Source organism: Pyrgilauda ruficollis, unplaced genomic scaffold, assembly GCF_017590135.1.
Source record: "Pyrgilauda ruficollis isolate IOZ18807 unplaced genomic scaffold, ASM1759013v1 scaffold161, whole genome shotgun sequence".
In the NCBI taxonomy this organism is placed as follows: domain Eukaryota; kingdom Metazoa; phylum Chordata; class Aves; order Passeriformes; family Passeridae; genus Pyrgilauda; species Pyrgilauda ruficollis.
In genome coordinates, this window is record NW_024514876.1 from 1,399,531 (window position 1) to 1,413,220 (window position 13,690).

At 53.8% G+C, this 13,690-nt stretch overlaps 2 protein-coding genes across 5 annotated transcripts in view; one reads left to right on the plus strand and one right to left on the minus strand.

Moving 5' to 3' along the window:
- Positions 1 to 7,320, plus strand: part of IKZF3 (IKAROS family zinc finger 3) — a 34,899-nt gene extending 27,579 nt beyond the window's left edge. For 3 of the 4 annotated variants that reach the window (XM_041463098.1, XM_041463097.1, XM_041463100.1), the window contains 2 exons: positions 374 to 490; positions 4,902 to 7,320. In XM_041463098.1, the coding sequence (XP_041319032.1) occupies positions 374 to 490; positions 4,902 to 5,599 (815 nt within the window). In that variant the 3' untranslated portion in view covers positions 5,600 to 7,320. The remainder of the gene's footprint in view (positions 1 to 373; positions 491 to 4,901) is intronic. The other variant, XM_041463099.1, reaches the window with a different exon arrangement.
- A 3,708-nt stretch (positions 7,321 to 11,028) lies between these two features.
- RDH8 (retinol dehydrogenase 8) lies at positions 11,029 to 13,271 on the minus strand. Its single transcript, XM_041463021.1, has 6 exons — positions 13,175 to 13,271; positions 12,942 to 13,103; positions 12,299 to 12,478; positions 12,133 to 12,226; positions 11,866 to 12,049; positions 11,029 to 11,268 (listed from the first exon to the last, which is right to left on the minus strand). Exons 1-6 carry the CDS (start codon positions 13,269 to 13,271, stop codon positions 11,029 to 11,031), a joined length of 957 nt encoding a protein of 318 aa, XP_041318955.1.
- Between the last annotated feature and the right edge of the window lie 419 nt (positions 13,272 to 13,690).

The following is a 13,690-nucleotide window of genomic DNA, read 5'->3' on the forward strand; positions in this document are numbered from 1 at the left end:
AGCCTTACTCAGAATAAAAAAGAAAGGCCAGCGGAGCTTCTCTCTCCATCTGCAATTTAATCAACCTTCCAGCCAGTTCATTTACTTCCTCTCGCTGACGACAGTTCTGGTTTGTGCTCCCCCTGAGTGAGCTCAGGGCTGTGCTGCCACTGACCACAACGGGTGCCCAGAGAGCAGGAATGACAGAAAAAGCAAAACCAGCTTTGCATTAGATCTCCAAACTGTTTCCTCCAGTTATGTGGCCGATTGGAGATTAAACCAGTCAGCTCTTCCTTTTTTTTAATCTTTCTTTTTTTCCTTTTCACCTACGTGTTGTGTTTTTTTTTTTTTCCTCTTTTTTTTTTTTCCTTCCTTTTCACATTTTCCAACCTAGCCAGCGTGGAGGCAAGGCACATCAAGGCAGAGATGGGGACTGAAAGAGCCCTTGTGCTGGACAGGCTAGCGAGCAACGTGGCAAAGAGAAAAAGCTCAATGCCTCAGAAATTTATTGGTAAGAACAAAACCCCTTTTCATCTGCAACAGTTAAATACGTGTGGGTCGGTAACAAACAGTACAATGCCTCTGCTTCTTTTAAATATCCTGCTCAAGCTTAGCATCTAATACAAAAAAAAAATTAAGTAACACTGATTTTTGTGATGGGGTTTTAGCAATTCGTTGTAAGGGGTTGATTAAAATAAAAAGGATTTATTCTGTTGGTTGCTTAAACTGGGTGGAAGCTACTGTTGTGCCTTGTGTCTTTATGTAGGTGATTTATAAATATGTTTTATGAGCTTCCACGTGCCATTTCTGTAGCTATGTATTTGAAATGTTCTCTGCTAGGATCTAGAACAGGCAAAGAATAGGAAGGTTAATGTTTTCTCAGCAGGAGCTGAAGATTCCTGCAGGATTCATGTGTGGAATAAGGCCTAAAGGCAGAAAAGTATTGGATTTCTCTTAGTCATCCTATTAAATTTGTCTATGATTAAAAAATATCAAATCCTTTCTTGTGGTAATTTTTAAGCAAGCAGATGTTTCCATAGTACTTTCTTTGCATTTAATTGAACATGATCAGAGTTTTGCATGTTGGGGATCTTAAATACTAGTTGGGCAGGTTCTGGGTTTCAGCAAACACCTGACCCTCTTGGCCAGTCTTATTTCATCAACCTGCCTTTAAAGAAAATAAAATACAACCCTGTCCTAAGGAAAACCCTTAGTCAGCACTTATATAATATTGGTGCTGATGAAGCCTTATTTGTGCTCTTTGAAGGGTTACATGAGGTAAAAAGTGTTTTGTTTTTTTTTATGGCCCAATATAAAGTTCACCCTCCAAGTGGGGCCCATGTGGGAGAGGTTGGGGCTGGGAGGGCAGGCAGGGCTGCTGCAGCCAAACCCCCAGCACAGGGTGCACCAGCTCCAGAGCAAGGTAAAGGTGAGCAGCTGGATCTATCCAGGTAAAACTGCACAGCTGGATCCATCCAGGTAAAGCTGTGCAGATGGGTCCATCCAGGTAAAGCTGTGCAGATGGGTCCATCCAGGTAAAGCTGTGCAGATGGATCCATCCAGGTAAAACTGCACAGCTGGATCCATCCAGGTGAAGCTGTGCAGATGGATCCATCCAGGTAAAGGTGAGCAGATGGATCCATCCAGGTAAAGCTGTGCAGCCAGATCCATCCCAGATAAAGCTGCACAGCTGGATCCACCCAGGTAAAGCTGTGCAGATGGGTCCATCCAGGTAAAACTGCACAGCTGGATCCATCCAGGTAAAGCTATGAATAAAATACAACCCTGTCCTAAGGAAAACCCTTAGTCAGCACTTATATAATATTGGTGCTGATGAAGCCTTATTTGTGCTCTTTGAAGGGTTACATGAGGTAAAAAGTGTTTTGTTTTTTTTTATGGCCCAATATAAAGTTCACCCTCCAAGTGGGGCCCATGTGGGAGAGGTTGGGGCTGGGAGGGCAGGCAGGGCTGCTGCAGCCAAACCCCCAGCACAGGGTGCACCAACTCCAGAGCAAGGTAAAGGTGAGCAGCTGGATCTATCCAAGTAAAACTGCACAGCTGGATCCATCCAGGTAAAGCTGCGCAGCTGGATCCATCCAGGTAAAGCTGTGCAGATGGATCCATCCAGGTAAAGGTGAGCAGATGGATCCATCCAGGTAAAGCTGTGCAGCCAGATCCATCCCAGATAAAGCTGCACAGCTGGATCCACCCAGGTAAAGCTGTGCAGATGGATCCATCCAGGTAAAGCTGCACAGCTGGATCCATCCAGGTAAAGCTGCACAGCTGGATCCATCCAGGTAAAGCTATGCAGCTGGATCCATCCCAGGTAAAGGTGAGCAGATGGATGCATCACACAAGAAACCAACTCAGTTTTTGAAGGTAATGGAGCTCTTAGTGGGTTTGGTAGGTAGCACTGGGCTTTCATCTATGAAAACTGGTCTCATTTATTTATTTATTTTACATCAGTGTGGCTTTCTAAAGGTCACCCCACTGCATAGCCAGACCAGCACACTCCATCTGAGTCTCTTTGGTGCTCAGGATTGAAACTGGGCCTGTGGGGCTTGGCCCTTACATGTCTTGCTGTGGTTCAAAAAGCAATACTAATGCAAATGGGTTTGTAATCCTTTAGCTTCCTCTATTTTAGCATTTTTTCAGCTCTCTCATTGTGCAATCACCACCAGTTTGACCTTTATGTATTTTATTAAACACGTCTGCAGCAGGATGCACCCCCTCAGCGTGAACCTAACGTGAAGAACGAGTGGGTTTGGGGTTTCCTCTGTGAGCCAAAGAGTTCCTGTGTGGCCCAGATCCTCTGGGATTTGTGCTAGTGCTGGATGGCATGAACAGGCACTGCACACACAGGTGATTGCATGGAGAAGCCAGAAAACCCATCACAGATCACTTAAAGGCACAAAATAACCAATTTTTGAAACTTGCTGGTTTTCTAGGACTTATGTGATTTTTCTTGTTAAATTACATGTGCAAACATTCCCCCCTCAGTCCTCTGTATCCCTGGGAAGGATGTTTCCAGGAGCAGGCTGTCCGACCTTGGTCTGACTCCTGTGCCTTTCTGACCTGCCTCTGTCAGAGCTCGGATCTGCCAGGCCAGTGCAGGGATTCTTTGGGAAATCTGGGAATGAGTGCTGATGTCTCATTTAGTCAGGAAGCAGAGAGAGGGATATACACTAACAAGGCATCTTTGTTTGGCTCGTTTCTCTGAATGAAGTCTATTGATTGGAAGAAAAAACCCTTTATTATAATTGGAGGGCTCTGCAGAGATTCAGACAAGCACCAGGAGTCTCACCCACTTTATTTTTCACATTTCCATCCCCAGTAGCTGCCTCGTGTGCACCAGTGCAAGTCCCACACAAGGGCAGGGACCACCAAACCCTGCATTTGACTCTTCACCTCTGCACCAGGCCCCTCTTCAGACCCTTTTCCTGAGGGACCTTAAATAAAATCCACCAGGACAGTGGAATCACAGAGCACTGTGAGACCCTCAGTGATCACTCAGGAGTTGGACTCAATGGTCCTGGTGGGTCCCTTCCAACTCAGGATATTCCGCAATCCTGTGATCATACATCATGTTTCTTTATCTTACTTTACAACAGTGACTCTTAACACCAAAATTTTTAGGGAGTCTTGCCTACTTTTGCTTTTGTTGTTATTTTTTTTTCTACTCAAATTCCAATTTATTCACATCTTTCACTTGCCTGGAGCTGGTTTTATGAGTCACCCAAAAGTACTGCAGCATTTTATTTCCTTCCATGCGAGGCTGGACAGCGAGCGGTGCTGCGGGCTGGAAGCAGTTACACTCTTGTGGTTCGTTAACACCTTTTGGAGTCTTTTAGAAGAGAAACGTGAGCTCCTGGTTTTCTGCCTCTGCAGTGAAACCCCGTGAGTTTCATACACATTGAGTCACGGTGTTGACAGGTGACTGATAAACATCTGCACCAGTGAGTTACCGTAACTAAGAGAATTGTGGAGCTAGAGTTTGCGAGTCACCAGCATGTGAAACCTTTCAGCTGTGTTTTTTTTTTTTAATTTTTTTTAAGCTATGAACAAGTTTATGCTTTTAGTAACCACAAAATTCAGTTACTTATTTCTAGACATTTACCTCCAAAATGTCTTTAGTGCTTTTGGGGTGCAGTTTATTTCCTCTTTGCAGCTGGCACAGAGAACAGGAGTTGCCCTGTGCTGTCCAGAGAGGTGTGAGCAGAATTTCAGGTGCACTTTCCTCCACTTCTGCCAAGTCCAGAGCTTTCCAAGCCACCCAGAGAAAAACTTTTTTTTTTTTTTTTCCACAAACCCTGTATCAAGTGACCGTAACTGTGGGGGGGTTATATTTATATCTGTCAGTATTAGATTACCTGAATACCTGTGTAGAGATCCAAGAAGCCAGGTATGGTTTAGAAGAAGCTGTAGTTGTCAAAGCACAGTGGGGAAAACTGACTTCAGTGTCCAAGGACTTGTCAAAGATGAATCTCTCAGAAAGTGCCCTCACCACCTCCTCTATTAGACTGGTTTGCTTCTATGCCTGAGATTTTAAAAATATGAAAAAAAACCAAATACCCCACCCAAAAGCTACTTGTGTCTAAGAACAGTCTCTTTCAGCAGAGAGCATATCATGCCCCATTCCCAGAGATTCCTACCCTTTAGAAAAGTCATCACAGGGTTTAAACAGCTCTTTACCCACTCAGAAACTGCACAGCTGGATCCATCATCATAAAGCTGTGCAGATGGATCCATCCAGGTAAAACTGCACAGCTGGATCCATCCAGGTGAAGCTGTGCAGATGGATCCATCCAGGTAAAACTGCACAGCTGGATCCATCCAGGTAAAGGTGAGCAGATGGATCCATCCAGGTAAAACCGCACACCGTAATTACCACTCAGGTAATCATCACCTCTCATCTCTTGCAGGTGAGAAACGACCCACCTTCGACATCAATTATAACTCCAGCTTCCTGTACGAAAAGGAGAGCGAGATGATGCACGGGCGCATGATGGACCAGGCCATCAACAACGCCATCACCTACCTCGGGGCCGAGGCCCTGCGCCCGCTCGTGCAGACCCCGCCGGCGCCCACGGCCGAGATGGTGCCGGTCATCAGCAGCCTGTACCCGCTGCCGCTGCCCCGCGCCGACGTCCCCAACGGCACCGCGCCGGAGGCCGAGAAGAGCCACCTCAGGGACAAGAGCCTGTCATCCGACAGGGGCCTTTCCCCCAACAACAGCGGCCACGACTCCACAGACACTGACAGCAACCACGAGGAGAGGCCCAACCCCACCTTCCACCAGAGCCAGGTGATCGCGGCTCCGACCCGCAACGGCCTCCAGGCCCTGAAGGATTTCCCGAGGCCGTACGAGATCATCAAACCTCCCGCCATCTGCCCACGCGACGCCTTCAAGGTCATCAACAAGGAAGGGGAGGCCATCGGGGTGTACCGGTGCGACCACTGCCGCGTGCTCTTCCTGGATTACGTGATGTTCACCATCCACATGGGCTGCCACGGATTCCGCGACCCCTTCGAGTGCAACGTCTGCGGCTACCGCAGCCACGACCGCTACGAGTTCTCCTCGCACATAGCTCGGGGAGAGCACAGAGTGGTGCTCAAGTGAAAGGACCGGTTCTCCAAGGTCAAAGGATGTGTTTTAAGTCGGAGGGGAGGCTTGGTTGGTAGGGGTTTTAATTAGTGTAATGAAATTTCTTGAGTATTTTTTTAGGCCAGTTTTAAGCGTGTCACAAGGTGGCACCTTTTTAAATTTGTCTTTCCCGATAATTCAGTGTTCTGTAGCATCTCTGCCTGGCTGCTGTGGTGAGTGGGACTGTGGGAAACACCAGAAGCAGAGACTGGTTTTGATATGAACATTATTTTTGCGAAACTTCAGAGCCATTTATGATGTTTTCAATTTTTAACTTGTGTTTGTTTTTATAGAGTTTGCTTTAAGTCAGCACAAAAGGTTTTCATGCCAATTCCCCTGCTCATTCAGGTGAATAGTCAGAGGTGTGTTGGAGGAGCTTTTCCTAGTTATAATCCCAGTGGCTCATCACCAAAACAAGGAAAAGAGGGCAGGAAAAGGGAGGGATTATAAATTCCTCTTTAAAGCTTTTCCCCTAAGCCCTAACAAGAGTGTGGCACACTTTCATTTTTCTTACCCCACTGTTGACTTTCTTTAAAGTTACTCAGTAAGAGAAAAATAAGAAATGAGACCTATTTGGGGATTTTTTAACAGTACATATTTTTGGGATACCCAGTGAGGTCACTGGATGGCTCATCCGTGTGGCCTGGAGGAAATCCCGATTTTCATTGCTGGAAACTCCTCCTTTCTGATGGCTGCCGAGATGAAGCTGTGCTGTGTGTTGTGCCTCTGTCCCACAGCAGACGTGTGGCCGTGCCATCTGTGTCCCCACAGGGTGGCCCTGGCTGGCTGTGGACAGGTGAGACCCCAGGCAGGGCTGTGAGAGCCACACCCACACCAGGACAGCCCTCGGGAGGTGCTGCTCCACACCCTGAGCAGCTGCCACCCCTTTGAAGTTGGTTTTTACAACAGCTTTTTGACTCTCCCCGTGGCCCCACAGCTGTGTTGGTGTCCCTGTGCTGGAGAGGGGATTGGTAACGGCTTTGCTGAGTGAAGGTTTAATCTTTGCAAAATATTTTTGTATCCTGTAGTTAGGAGTGTTCTGATGGACTTTCTGCATCCCTTGTGTGGTTTGAGAGCTGTGTTGCTTTTGTGTTATCCCTGGTGATCCAATCACTTCCCTGAGGGAAGGCTGTAGAACCAAGGGTCAAGAAATACTGAAATTCATCCCTCCCTCTGAGTTCTTTCGGCTCAGTTATTTCCTCCCTGAATTTTAAGGCACAAAATAAGAAATTTATATTCATGTTTTCCACTAAAGGTGGATTTGGAGAGGGATAAATCACCCTGCAGTGTGTCTCAGTATCCAGATTGCTCTGGAAGTGCTAATCCAGGATCCTGCTGTCCCTGGGGTTGAGGAGAACTCTTCTGCTCTTATGTGTGGAGCTGCAAAGCAGGTTTAGGATGTTTCCCAGAGCTCCATCATGAGAAAGGCGCATGTTGGTTCTCCCCAAATGAACACCTGTGTCACAATGTGACCAATGCTCCTCCTGTGATGGAGGCTGCAGCTCCACCAAGGATCAGCCCCAAGGGCCAAGCTTTTGGGTCCAGAAAAGAGAGGGAAAGGGAGTGAGAGAATTCCCAGAGAACAAAGAGAAGGTTCCTCTGCTGCCCTGACATTTCTAAGTCCGACATTTTTAGGACATTGTTGTTGTCTTTATCAATTTCTAATTTTGTGACAAGCTTGCTTTTCAATGGCTTCATTTTCAAGACCAAAGAATTGTCAATAAATGAATAAAATATTTAAATAATGACGATGTCCTGACTTGAGGGCAGGCAAAGGCAGGTTCTTAAAGGAATCCACAGAGACCTCCTGGAGCCATCCAAAAATCTTATTCTCCATAAGTGGATTGGGTAATGGATTCATTTAAGAATACACTTGAATTGTCCCATCATTCAGCCCTGTCCCACAGTGCTGCCCTGGCTTGGGAGATGGGAATCCCACTGGGCCATGTCTGGATGCTGAGGGGCTGTGTTGGTCCAGGACAACTCTCTGAGCTTGGAAGAGCTCTGGAAACCAACTTGTCTGGGAAAACAGATGGGAAAAACATTGGTCCTGGTTCAGAGCCTGATTTATTCTGCTCCTGGCTTGGTTATTTTGGTCTGGAACAGGTTTGGAGCATTCTCCAGTGCCTTGGTGCGTCCATCTTGCTTGGTTCTTCATTTACTGATGAATTACACCCCAAGAGTGGGCAGGGGAGGCTCAGGCAAGGAACTTTTAGCACCAAGAAATGAACCTCTGGTGCTTAAAGGATTTTTTAAGTTTTAAAAATGTCGGTATATAAATGTCCACTCTGTCAGCCATGAAAACAGACCTGAGGAGTGAGAATGAGTGCTGGGGCTCATTTTACATGCTGGGAGATGTAAACCCCCCAGGTGTGATGGAATCTGTGTCCCCACGGGGTGCTGAGCCGTGGTGGAGGCTGTGCTCAGCAGAACCTGTTACTCAGTAGAGTGACTGATACAGTCAGAGGTGTAAAATAACATCATCTTCTCCTCTGACTGCTGGAAAATGGTGGAGGACACGGTTTTGGTGAATTGAGGAACGGTTTAACCTGAGAGCTTGGGGTGGGGGCAGCTCAGCCCCACTCCTGGGCTGCGGGGTGGGTTCGTGGTTCCCAGGGCTGTGTCAGGCAGATGGAAACATCCCGGCTGCGGAGGGTGGAGGCTCACACCGACCCCCCGGCCCTTTTAGCACCTGCCTCACCAGGCTGACGTTGTTCGCGCTTCGTTCATTCCGCCCTGACACCTCCTGACACAAGAGCTGGACACGCTTGAGAAACAGAAACGAAAAAAAAACCCGAGAAGAAAGTCAGAGGATCCTTTTTTTTTTTTTCTTTTCCCTTCACTTCCTTCCAGCCCGGGTGCCACCAAACACTGAGGGGTCTCTCCCCCTGCTGCTGCCGGGACACTCCGAGGGTTGGGTGAGACAGAGGGGGCTCGGGGCTGCGGACAGCGGCTCTTCCCACCCTGGTTTGTCTTAATAAGAATTGGTTCGATCCAAAACCCCTCAGCTTTCTCCTGCCTGGAGCCAAACCCCTCTAAAGGCTTACAGAAACCTTCAGTTGGTGTTGTGACAGAGAGATCCTTATCTGCTGATAGCTGTAATCGTGATAGAGCACAGAGGAACTCGTTTCTCCTGTCGTGTCGTGTTGAAACACGCTTCCTTAACGCACCAAAAAAAAAATCCCATAAAACTTCCGGCTGCTGGTCTGCATCCTTGGAGCATCCCGGCCGGCTCCTGCTGCCGCGGGGAGCGGTCCAGCACCCAAAACCCGACGGTGCCGGGAGGGGACGGGGAGGATTGAGTCACTGCCACCACCCCCTCGGTGGCCCAATTCCCCAGCCCTGCCCTGACTCACGCTCCCCGCGCCGGCCCGGCGGGGACCCGGCGGCGTTTTCCCACCCTCCGCGTGGGTCGGGTTCCCAAATTCGGGGGGCAAGGGGTGAGCAGAGCCGGCTCTGTGCTGAGCGACAGCGGGAAGGGGCATTGGAAGTGCCCCCAGCTCTGGCATCGCCACGGGGGAGCTCCGCAGCCCCGCGGCTCCCACCGGGACACGGTGCTGTGCTGGGGACAGGGCCGTGACTGTCACCGGGGCACCACCACGGGGGCAGCAGCTTTGTGTCACGCCTGATGCCCCCCTCGCTGAGCCGGGAGGGAAGTGAAGCCCCCGGGGAGCCGCCGAACCGGCCCCTCCAGCCCCTCCAGCCAGTTATATCTGGCGCCACATTTGCATGGCAGCGAGTCGGCACCTGGCAGCGAAATCCTCGGGGGATCGAGGACACGGGGAGCGGCTGGCAATTGTCACACGCTGGCGACAGGAAAGTCCCAGCAGACGATTGTTTTTAGAAGAATTTACTTCCAACCCGCACGGCTCCGGCCCCTGCGGCAGCGCCTCCACCCCGGCACCCGCGGGGCTGCGGCGATGGGGGTGACAGCCCTGGGCTCCAAGTGGTGCTCCACGGCCACCGAGGATGCTCCAGGTGGGAGGTGACGCTCCTCAGCCTCAAACACAACCCAGGTGCCCCCTACCTCTTGGGGATGCCCTCACCCACAGCAGCTCCCTGTCCCCCCTCTCTCTGCCCGGGACTGCCGTGAGCAAGGCTGGGAGCGGGGCTGGGGCTCATCCTGCTCCCCCCAGTTCCCCCAGTTCCAGCCCCTTTGCTGCTCCCCTGGGCACTGGGGACACCGTGGGGCTGGGGGTGTGTGAGGGGGTCCTGTCCTTCCTCAGCTCCGTTTCCCACAGCTGTGGCTTTGTGCCGGGGCCCCCCTTGTTGCTCCCCGGGGCCGGGCAGAGTCACGCCTACCTTCCCCCCCATCCTGCCCCCCAAGCGGAGAAAGTTAGTCAAATCTGCAGAAACCGCAGAGGGGGGAGGCAGCGACACTGTCACCGCTTTGATGTCACCCCTGCACGTCCCACAGGTGCTGCCACCACCCCGGGGCCACGGTCCCACCACCGCTTTGCCATTAACTCGTGCGAGAAGGGGGGATAATGCAAAAATATTTCCTTCCCCACCTCCATCCTGTCCCCACGGTCCCTGGAGCCGGCGGGGCTCGGAGAGGCCACGTGCGAGGCACACGGAGCTGCAGCCGCTGCCATCCAGCCCTCTCACCTGAGGCTGGGGGTCCCTCCCGAGCTCCGGGGGCTCAGGGAGTGTGGAGGGAGCCAGGAAGGTTTCTGAGCAGCGGGGCTGATTCATGCCGGGCCTCCTGTGGTTTCCCCCTGCTCTCACCTCCCGGTGCTGTCACGCCAAGCGCCCACACGCCAGCGCCCAGGGTGAACCCACCCCACTGTCACCCACTGGGAGCTGGAGCGGGGGAGCCCCTGGGGCAGCGTGAACTGCTGGGCACCCCTGCACCCGCCCTGCACCCAGTCTTTGTCATACATCCCACCCCCACTCTGCACCAGACCCTGCACTGCAAATGCCCCCGTGCCTCTCTGAACACATCATACACCCCTCTCACTCTGCCCTCCCAACACCTCCTGCACCCCCTGTGCTGCCTCAGTGCCCCAGGGCTCTGTGCCACACAGGGGTGACACCCACCACAGGACATTCCCGACCCCACAGCAGTGCCTGGAGGAAGGAGGATGCAGCACCATGGGGTGATGGGGTGAGGTCCCCTGGGTGCCACACACCCGCAGGTCAGAGGCACAGGTGCCCCTGGGGAGCAGGAGGCAGGCAGGGGGCAGCTGCCAGCCCTTCCCAGCCCCGTCACGGCCGCTGCACTCCTGGAGGAAGCTGCTCTTTGTTGCTCACCCTGCCCTGGTTATAAATACCCTCCCCATTTTAATGCGGCGGCGGCGGGAGCTATTTCAGGCCGGGAACGGGAAGTGAAACCCTGCACGGGTTCCGGCCACCTTGCCCCCATCCCCGGGATGGGCTGGGCAGTGCCCAGGAGCCACAAGGGTTTATTTGAAGCCCAGGAGCCGCGTGCCCGCCTTGACCTTCTGTGACTTCCAGCGGAGCAGGCGGATGGCGCGGAGGCCGAAGCGCAGCACGGCGCCGTACTTGAACACCAGCTGGTAGAAGGCGTCGGTGATGAGGGCGCCGCTGGGGTCGGCGTGTTTGAGGGCGGCCATCGGCGTGTACGCCACGTTGGTCTGGTGCCGGAACGGCGGCCGGGGAGCCTCGATCACCCGCAGGGTGTGCTGCACGTTGAACGCACCTTGTCCCCTTCCTGTCCCCTTCCTGTCCCCACAGCCCCACCCCATCCCACCCCTATCCCCTTTGAACCCTGTCTGGATCCCATCTGCACCTCCATCCTCATTCATTTTTCCCCTCTCTTCCCATTCTCCTATTCCCATTGCCATCCCATCTCCTTCTCATTCACTTCATATTCCCATCCTCAAGCACTTCCCATCCTATCTCTAATCCATCCCACTTCATCCCATCACCATTCCTATCCCAACCCCAACTCCTTCCCACTCCATCCCTATCTTTATCCTATTCCACCCCATCCCCATCCCATACTACCTCTATCTCCATCCCTTCGCATTCCCATTCCATTTCCGCCCATCTCCATCCTCAGTTCCTTCCCATTTTATTCCCATCCCATCACCTTTCCTATTCCCATTCCCATCCAGGTTCAGCCCCATCAGGATGGAGCTGTCTGGGTGTCAGCTGCCCCACTGCTGGCTGGGCATTGCTGTTCCTTGTTAGGACAAATTGACACCTCTGTCCAGCCCAGCCCAGCCCAGCCCAGCAGGGCACCCCCAGCCCATTGGGACCCCCTGCCCGCCTGTCACCTCTGCAATGTCCTCGGGGGTCTGGCCCAGGCTGGTGAAGACATCCCTGGAGTTCCTCAGGTAGAGCTTGGTGAAGATTTCGGCCGTCTCGGGGTCGGTCCGTGAGTAGTCAGCACGTTCGGCTTCCTCGTACAACTTCGTCTCGAATTCCGTCATCACCGGCCCCGGCTCCACCAGGCTGATCCTGCCCAGGGATGGGGCACTGGGTACTGGGCACCCCCGGACCCCCGGCCCCAGGGGCTGCACGGCCACCTGCCCCACACTCACGCCACGTTGAAGCGCAGCGCCTGCACCACCAGGCTCTCGCAGAAACCTTCCACCGCGAACTTGGAGGCCGAGTAGATGTCATTGAAGACGATGCCTGGATGGTTGGGGAGCTCCAGTCAGGGCTGGGTGGGGGCTGGTCCCCCCAGGGCACCCCATTTTCCCCTACCCTGCAGGCCCATGATGCTGCTGATGACGACGATGTGGCCCCCGCGGCGCCGCTTCATGTCGGGCAGCACCTCCTTGACCAGGCGCACGAGGCCGAAGAAGTTGGTGTCCATGAGGCTCTGCATGGCTGCCAGGCTCTGGCACTCCAGGGGTCCCGCCATGCCCACCCCGGCATTGCTGACTGTGGGCAGGGGGCGTCAGTGGGGTGTGCCCTGGGCAGGGGGATCCCTCACCCTGGGCATGGGGGTCCTTGGTTCCCCGAGTGTGCCCAGCATGGGATGTCCTGGGTGTGGAGGGTCCCTGGTGCAGGGTGACCCTGGCATAGACAGTCACTTTTGTGTGGGGTCAGGGGGTCCCTAGTGCATGAGGGACCCCTGGCACAGGGGGTCCCCAGTGCTTGGAGGGTCCCCAGAATGGGATGTGCTGAGTTTGGAGGGTCCCTGGTACAGGGAATGGTGTCCTGGTGCAGGGGATCCCTGGCACGGGACAGTCCCCGCTGTGTGGGGTCAGGGTCATGAGGCACGGAGGGTCCCAGCACTGGGAGCACAAATGATCCCCGGCACTGGGACCCCCCAATACAGGGATCCCCACCATGGAGGGTCCCCTCACCGGGGTCACGCTGGGACACAAATCCCGTGTCTCACCCAGGATATCGATGTGGCGCCCGGGGATGCTGTCGAGGCAGGCGCGGATGGAGCCCTCGTCGCACACATCCAGCTGTTTGATCTCCAGCGTCCGGCCCAGCGCCGGCCCCGCCGCCGCCGCCAGCGCCCCGCTCCTGCCCGTGTTCCTCATGGTGGCGATGACTGCGGGCACAGCCGGCTCAGCCCCCGCGGGCTCTCCCCGGGGGCTGGGGGGGTCCCTGCGCCCCGCTCACCTCGGAAGCGGCGCTGCTTGTCCCTCGCCAGGCGCACGGCCAGCGCCAGCCCGATGCCCGAGGAGCAGCCGGTGATCAGCACCGTCTTGGGAGCCATGGCACGGCCTCTCCCCTCAGCCCCCCGCCTTTATAGCAGCTGCCCCAGCCCCAGCCCCCCCAAATCCGGGCCCTTAATCCCCCCTGGATAATCCCCCTCTCCCGGGGATTTGCGGCGGCCACGTGGCTGAGCCGCACGTGGTGCCCGGGGAGCACAGAGGGGCCTTTGTGTGGGACCCGGGGCACTGTGGGGACACGAGGGACGTGGGGACACTGCCAGGCATGGGGACGCTGTGGGAGATGGGGACGCTGCCAGCCGTGTGGCACTGGGGATGGGAAGGAAGGAGGCAGGACCTCTGCAAAAATAACCTTTATTATCACTGGTATAAAACACGTCCCAGTTCAACTGGCCTCGTGGAGACGTGGGGGACACGGTGATGGGTGCCCCCCTCACCCCCACACCCCGGGACCCCGCTCCTG